Source organism: Peromyscus maniculatus, chromosome 1 (assembly GCF_049852395.1).
Source record: "Peromyscus maniculatus bairdii isolate BWxNUB_F1_BW_parent chromosome 1, HU_Pman_BW_mat_3.1, whole genome shotgun sequence".
Lineage (NCBI taxonomy): Eukaryota > Metazoa > Chordata > Mammalia > Rodentia > Cricetidae > Peromyscus > Peromyscus maniculatus.
In genome coordinates this window covers 17,196,493-17,205,032 of record NC_134852.1, presented here as the reverse complement: position 1 = coordinate 17,205,032, position 8,540 = coordinate 17,196,493, and the positions used below count along the sequence as shown (strand labels likewise).

General features: G+C 36.0%; 1 protein-coding gene across 1 annotated transcript; it reads right to left on the bottom strand.

Moving 5' to 3' along the window:
* Nucleotides 1-7,423: 7,423 nt before the first annotated feature.
* Nucleotides 7,424-8,335, bottom strand: LOC107401573 (vomeronasal type-1 receptor 4-like). Its single transcript, XM_015998608.1, has one exon. The coding sequence runs from the start codon at nt 8,324-8,326 to the stop codon at nt 7,424-7,426; it is 903 nt and encodes a 300-aa protein (XP_015854094.1). The 5' UTR covers nt 8,327-8,335.
* Nucleotides 8,336-8,540: the final 205 nt, after the last annotated feature.

Here is an 8,540-nt window from a genome sequence, read left to right as displayed (position 1 = left end):
CTCCAATATATCTTTCTGATCTTTCAAAACAGATGGAAAGTTTCTCATTTTGTGATGGGAAGAAGTAGTCTTCAAGACTGACATCAATTCCTCAGCAGGCAATGTTATGGTTGTAACTTCAAACTGACCACAAGGAACATGAGGTCTCAGCATATTAATATGTAAATCACAATCACACGGTATGATGGACTCCCTCTTACATGGAGACAGGCTGTCTGTCACATTGACAACAAAGTGCCTATCTGGGATTTGTCATCACAGAGAAATCTACTTTAATAAGTGAGTTTTGATTTATTCCCTCCAGCCCACAGAAGCTACAACTGCAAGCTTTGTTAGTAGAGTTCACTAGTACTTTTCTCTTTCTTTAAAGAAACCATCAGAGATAAAATACCTACAGAAAGACTCGTGATCAATGACTCCTCAGCATAATAAAGGTTCAGAAACCTGTACATGAGATGCTGTTTCAGTCCCGTTCATTTCTTCTTGGAATTATTTGCTATTGTCTTAGCTGTAGGTCAGTACCAGTAAGATGGCATTGGGATCTCTGTGATTGTAACTTATCATGGTGCTTAGAGGTTCTCCTCTCTAACCTTTTGAAGACACCTCAGGTCATATTCAGTGAGATGCTGCAATGCATGGCAACCATGGTGAGATAGGGAAGTGGTTTCCTATAGACTTGATCCACCTTAGCTTGACTGTATAAAATCCCCTTCCAGAATGATTCGATCAATGGTTTTCTTTTTCCTTGTGTAAACCTCAGTGCACAGTGGATATTAAGAGGCTATTTTCCATTTGTAAAGGGAAATAATAGTATTGAGAAAATAATGTTGAATTTATGTGTACAAAATATAGAAAAGCCAGACATCTGTAGATACCAATATTAAGCAACTCTAATGGGGTTCTCTCACTGTACCAAATATAATTTTCATTGTTGAAGCCAGATGTTTACGTTACTAATCTTTAAATTTTTGATTGGCAGACATTATTTTAACTTCTGCATGCATATACTCCCTGGTTGTATATGCAGACAAAATACATATTTTCATTATATATACTTGCCAATATTAGATACTGTATATATCCATGTGAATAAAATTTAATATGTAATAAATTTATAAAACTACGCTTCCCGGACGGTGGTGGCACATGCCTTTAATCCCAGCACTCAGGAGGCAGAGGCAGGCAGATCTTTGTGAGTTCAAGGCCAGCCTGGTCTACAGAGCAAGATCCAGGAAAGGCGCCAAGCTACACAGATACACAGAGAAACCCTGTGTCGAAAAGCAAAAACAAACAAAAAAACTACACGGAATTAGTGATAATTTTCTAGGTGTAAATAATGATAACTTATAAAAAAAATAGGTAAATATTCTCATGACTTCAATTCTGATATTGAGGCAATTTTTACATTTATTGAATTCCAAGTTTTAGATAAAGATGTTTTAATGTTTTATATGATCAGTATTGACACTTTCTATAATTGTATTTTATACCTACATTATATTGTCCTACAAAGCAATTCAAGCTTCAATAGAATAGTTTGAAAAAATAGATGCAGTTTTTAAATGGAACAAAGAATAAAACAGTCATATGAACAAAATTCATTTTTATGTTCAAACAAGTATTATTGAAGTAGATTGGTGCTGCCAGGAGCAGACATGTCTCATAGTCATAAAAAAAATCTATACTATTAAAACACCTTAAATGTCTTATTCAGTAAATCTCTAAAGTGTTTGAAGATGACTTGTCAGTCTAAAATACATCTGCTTCACCTTGAAAACTTACCTAATGTAGTTCAGTTTGTAAAGGTGCCTCCCTCTAACCCTTGTAATATCAGAGGTTTACAAGAGTGAAGGGGACGTGACTCCTGTAAGTTGTTACCTAAATCTTTTTCTCTGTCCTAGAAGTACATTAGAATGCCATCCACAGACATGGCTGTTCTGGCCCAGACAGCAATGGAAATGCTCTGAATTCAGCCTTGCTTTGCTGTAATAACATGGATGAATTCTCTGAGATAAGGGCAAGAGCTATAAACCTAATTGTCAAACACATGACAAGGGCTAACTTCATGATTCTTTTCCATAAGTAATAACTCAGACAATGCTGCATTTTGTTGAATATATATTCTATATAGTATTGTATATTAATTTGTTTTTATTTCTATAGAGTGGCCAGAAGATTGTTCCTATGTTCCACATCCTTCTGAAATTTCTTGAAGTCTGGCATGAGCATGCCAAGGAATGCCAAATACAAACATTTGGGTGCCACAGCCACCAAGATCATTGGACTTTCTGTCATCCTATGCTGGTCCTTGCAACTGATGATTAATGGATTCATTCCTCTGCAGTAGAAAGACATCTGAAATGGAAAGAACTGCACTGGGTTTAGACATTTCCTATATTGTGCTATGCCCAAAACTGAGAATCTAATCTACACCTTATATGTAACATTATTGGGCTCCTCTGATGTCATGTGTTTGGGACTCATGATGGGGGCCAGTAGTTACATGGTGCTTATTTTGTTGAAACACAATCAGAGATTCCAACACATGTATAGAATTCTGTGTCCTAAGTCATCTCCTGACACAAGAGCCACCCAAATCATCCTTGTCCTGGTGAACAGTTTTGTGCTCTTTTGTACAATATCTGACATCTGAACCATTTGTTTAACTTTTATAACTGGAATCACTAGGTGGCTGGTCATTACCATTGCATAAACATCACCATGATTTCCAGCATTTTGTCCATTTCTGCTCATCAGTCACTATACCTCAGGTTCAGTGCTCTGCTGCACTTGCTAATATCAAACAACACATTACAATTCAGAGACTTCCAACATTTACATTGCCTGCCCTCTTTCTATTATTTGGTTGTATCATCTTATCTTTCCTATAATCAAACACTTACTGAAAATTTATCTCTACTCAGGACAATATCTAAAGTTGGATGTAAATATTAAAACAATTACCATTTCTTTCAGTGAGATCATAATCAATAGAAAAATGTTGGTATCATAGCAATTAAGAGCATTAGGAGTATGTATCATTATCAATGATCATGCTGGCCTATAATTGTTATATATGGACTTAAATTGGGAGTAAATAAAGAAAATGTAAAGGTAGTCAGAAAGGGCCCGTATGTTCTGCTTCTTTGTTATATAGAGAGAATATAATCTCTCTCTCTTACAGCATATGTACTGACCCTTGAATTTTACATTTCCACTACTTGAAAGTTGTTCTTTGAGCTTTAGTTGCAATATATGTGTTGTAGATGCATCAAATTGTGGCTCAGTACCCCAGAATCAGTTGTTCTCTGCATTTTGACTAGTTTTGGACTTCTGTAATGATCTCTATTTATTACCAATGGAACTCTCTTTGCTGATGAAGGCTGAGACTTACTCTTATCTCTGGGTATCAGAGTAAGTACATAGAATACAATTTTAAATTACATTGGCATAGGATGGTGGAAATATTAAGTTCTCTTCTAGGTTAATGGCCTCATCAGGCATTAAACTATGAAGCTAAGTTAACAGTATCAGACATGAATTCTCTCCTCTTGAGACAGCCTTAAGTTTAATCATGAAATATCAAAAATATGATTTTGTAAACAAAGTCTGGACAGTGGTAGCACCATTTGACAGGCCAATGTGCATGGGAAATCTGACAATTCTCCACCTCTGGATGGAAAGCTATATAATGAGTGCACATAAAGGGAGAATCAGTCTTCCCTAGGTATTGGTTACCCAATACTGTGTAGTCAGCCCTATAATTATATACATATGACCAACACTAAATGAATTTAGCAGTATATTAATATGCATATAATGCTAATTATTATAAAAATAAATATATGAAATATATTTTATCATATATTTACACTTTATATAATTCAAAATATATCATTGTATATATGTCTAATTTTATATGTACGTATAGAAAAAGAGACTAGGAATTTGAAAGACAGCTGGCACCCTTCTAATGGTAGATCTTCTTTATTATAGTATATTAATTACACAAAATAATGAATATCACTATATATGATCACTTCCAATGACAGGTTCAGACACTGCAACACAAAGTTGTAAATTCAGGATCTTTAAAACTCCTAGACAATTTGACAGTGGTTATTGTGTCTAAATCTGACAATGGGTGTAACATGGAATTAATTTAAATGTCATTAGCTTCACGTGCTTTCTGATGCATGTTCAATGTTTTGTCCTGTAGTCCAATATCTAGGATCAGAAAAGGTTTCAGAGTCTTTAAAGGGTCATTTAAAGGGTGAAAGCATTGTCTACAACTACCACCTTTCTACTACTGTGATTTTCACAGATCCACTACACCTCATATTACCCTACTAGTGTCTATTGCATCCATTTCCACCCTGCAAACTCATTGAGTGACTCTGTGTTTGCATTAGTTTAAGTTCCTTAGCAGTGGCCTTCTAAGCCACCATTCCATTGTGAATCATCTTTGATTCCATCCTTATGTTCTATGACTCCTCTCAATCACAATATCTTACAGTATACACTACTCCAAATGTTTTGCCCCTCATATTTTAGGCATTTTAAAATCCTCTATGACACTAATAAATACTATTGACACCTAGAGTCTTTGTCAATTTTGAGGAGCACTTTTTTTATACAACTCAGATACACAATTGTCTTGTATTCTCTAGTTCCCTTCAGGTTTTTTGTGCTCATTTAACTTCCCTTATCATATCTTTATCATTCACCCAACCTGTTCCTTGTATTGATATGGCTTAAATAGAAAATGCTTTCCAAAGATTTTTATTTTACAGGATGTTCCCCAACTATGGCACAATTTAGAAAAGTTGTGGACCTTTTTGCAGGTTAAACATAACTGGACATGGTCAGTATGCATGTAATTCCTATGTATAGTATTCTTGGGTCCTAAACTGTAGCGGTAGGTTTGTAATATTTGGCATTTCGCTGAGGTATTAGCCCTGTATCTCTCGACTCTCCATGTCATTTATGATGAAGGAATGCTGGATTTTATTAAAAGTATTTCAGGCATCAGGGCTGGCAAAGTGGATGATTCCATCAACTCCATCCTCTCAAAAATCAGACAACGCCATGTGAGAGGAGGCAGAAAGAGTGAAAGAGCCAGAGGGCATGGGTGACATCAGGATAACAAGGCCCTCTGAATCAACTGAGCAAAATTCTATGAATTCACTGAGACTGAAGTCACAAGCACAGGGACTGCACAGGTCTTCATTGATCCCTCTGCAATAGGTTATACCTTTCCATTTAGCATTTTTATGGGCCTCCTGAGTATATGAATGAGTGGGTTTGTTTTGTCCAACCTTGATGAGATATACTTTATCTTATGTTTTATCACTTTTGTTATACTACAGAAGACTTCTTTTCTAATGACAGAAAGGAAGTTGTTAAGATTGAGAAGAGAGGTGGAGAGGAACTTCGAGGAGTTGAGGGAGGAGAAGCTTTAATCAGGATATATTGTATAAGGAAAGAAACTATTTTCAATAAAAGGGAAAAAAGAAACTATATTTTGTGGCATTTAATTAGATACTCAAGTTATATCTTTCATTGAGTCCTTCTCTGTGATGTACTACATTTAAAGGTGGCCATAGCTCAGCCATTCTTATATCTTTGGATAAATTGTGGCACCATTTTATTTTATACTTAAATCACTTTATTGTAATGAGCTCATAAATAAAAACATTAAAGAGGTAACATTGAAATAAATACTCAAAGGGACACTTGCCCAGACCTAAGCTCAGCGTGATTCACTTTAGTTCTATACAGTTAGAATAGCAATCGTGAAGCCATAGAGTTTTGCTTAGGGTTTTTTACTGTCACTAGCAATTTTATATTTATGACCCTATCCACTGCAGAATAAGAAAATGGCAGAGTTGAAATTAGAAAAATAATTAATTTGATATACTGTTCCATAACTAATAAATGCTTTTGCCTGCTCCTTTGCCTAACATTACCTTTATTGGTATGCTTTATATGTGTTATAATATAGTTATACTCACCCATTTACCTATACACATTTGCACATTATAGGATAGGATTTGCACATGTAAGAGATCATGTGATTTTTTTTCTGAGTTTGTGTGATCTGGCTTAATGTTATTAGGTATGTCCATGAATTTTCTTACACATTTTGAGATTTCTTCAATCACTGTTGTTGTAAATAGTCCATTTTATATATGAACACAAATTTGATTATGTATTTACATGTTTATTAATATATATATATATATACATATATATATGTGGGTTCCATTTCACTGTTATAATAAACAGAGCAGCAATAATCATAGATGTGCATATATCTCCACAGAAGAATATGGAGTTCACTGGGTATACATCCAGTAGTGGAATAGCTGGATTATAAAGTAGTTCCATTTTTAGTTTTTTGATGAATGTCCTCAATGTGTGTATTAATTGACTTTTTAACTCTTTTTTTTCTTTTTTATTATGAAATTTTCTATTTATTTTTATATAACAACCACATATCCCCTCCCCTTCCTCTTACCATCCCCAAGCCTTCCTCTCACCATCCCAACCCCCATTCCCACCTCCTCCAAGGCAAGACCTCCAGTGGAGAGTCAGCAGAGTCTAATATACTCAGTTGAGGCAGATCCAAACACCTCCCCCTGAACCAAGGCTGTGTTGATACCAAACCAGATAAGAACACCACAGCAACAATGAAAATTTACAGACTAATCTCCCTAATGAACATAGATGCAAATGATATTCAAGATAACATCAAAACCGTCATTCCTTCCCATTGGTTTCTGTAGGAGATGAAATATATTGATCATATTTTTTGAAAAATGCTGCAAGGGAAGATTCTCTTTTCTGAGACTTTGTTGAGGACTGTTGCTACAAGCTTCAGAGCAAATCAACCTAATCTCTCATAGAGCTGAAAGCAAGTATTTGGGAAGTTATGGCTGAAGAAGTTTGCTGGTACTGATGCAGAGTAGAACAGTGATGAATGGACCAGGGCCTCCTGAAGCATAACTTCATGGCCAAACATGGTTTTAGTTTTCCTGGAAGTTAGACTGTAGGACCAACAAGCTGTCTGTAAAATAACCAAGTACTCAGGATGCCCTGGCAGAATAAAAGCCAGAAAATGGGTAGCTTAATTGAGAGATTTTTTTACTTCATCCTTTGGACATCAGCTAGAAAAAAGGAAGCCTGGCAAGTGTAAATTGAAAAGTGAGATCTTCCTCTATACAATGGGATAAGTTCAGGGAGACTGCTAACACAGCCAGCTGACAAAACTCTGTGACTCATCATTTTTGTTAATAGTTAAAAGACAAGGCATTGCATCCTTAACTTTCTGTACTGACTTTCTGAGGGGGAGGTGTAAGTAAACCTGTATACCACACAAAACATATCATTTACACACTTAAAATAAGAACAAGTGACTTTTTCATGATCCGGAACAAGTGAGTCTAGGCACCATGGAGTAATGATTCATAAAAACAAAGGGTGCAAAACAGGGGAAACATAGAGATGTTAGGAAACTGATGTTCACCAGCCACCGATTGTAATTTTGCAAAAGAGTAACACAGCCTTGTAAGATAGAGGAGAGAGTATAAAAAGCCAGAAATGTAGACACCAGAGCCAGGATGCTCTGGGTGGCTCTGGACTCAAAACCAATTCTGCTGGAACTACAAGAGCTATGGATGTGTTGAACCCTCTGTTTGTGTCTGTACAGAATGACAATCATGTAGCCACTAGACCAGGCCATGAGAAAAGAAAAGAAGATTTCAGGGCATACCACCAGTGCTGAATAGAGGGAGTCACTGATTTCATCCCGCCCATCAGTTGAGCAGTATCCAAAGTCCCGTTTTCTTGTCACATTTTTACTATTCCTTTTGATAAATTGGTACACAGGGAAAATGACATTTATCAACATGTACAAGACCCAGAGGAGGGCAATGCAGCATTCAATGTATTTTGCACATTTAACTTTTTGATCCTTACAGCAGAATTCCTTCTGACTGATGGTGATGGCCTGGAAGATACTCAAGAGGCAGGTGGTGCCAATGGACACACTCCGGCCAACCCTTTGAATATATAAAATTAATCTGCATCCAAAATAATTTACAAACTGCTTCAACCCAAAAGCTGCCATTGTGTGTGGCACTCCTGAAGAGAGAATGATCAAGGTGTTGGCTGCCATTAGGTGCATGTGAATCAAATCTGTAGGCTTTAATTTACTTTCTGCATAGTGAACTAGATAGTAGTAAAGAAGAGAGAAATTTCCCAGAATTCCAGCTGTATTTTGTGACAATAAAATGATTTTGATGGTCAGATTCCAGAAGTCCATTTTGTGATTGGGTATGATTTTATGTAAATATTGGCCAAAGCCATTTCTCTGGTCAAATGGATGAAAAGTATTAGTAATCCAAAGAGTTACAAAAATGACTAAATCAAAATGTCCTTTAGAGCTCTGGAGTACAATCACAGCCTGGACTACATATCAAGAATTTCTCAAAGTTACTGACAGGGGCAATTATTTCTTACCATGCATACTACTCTAA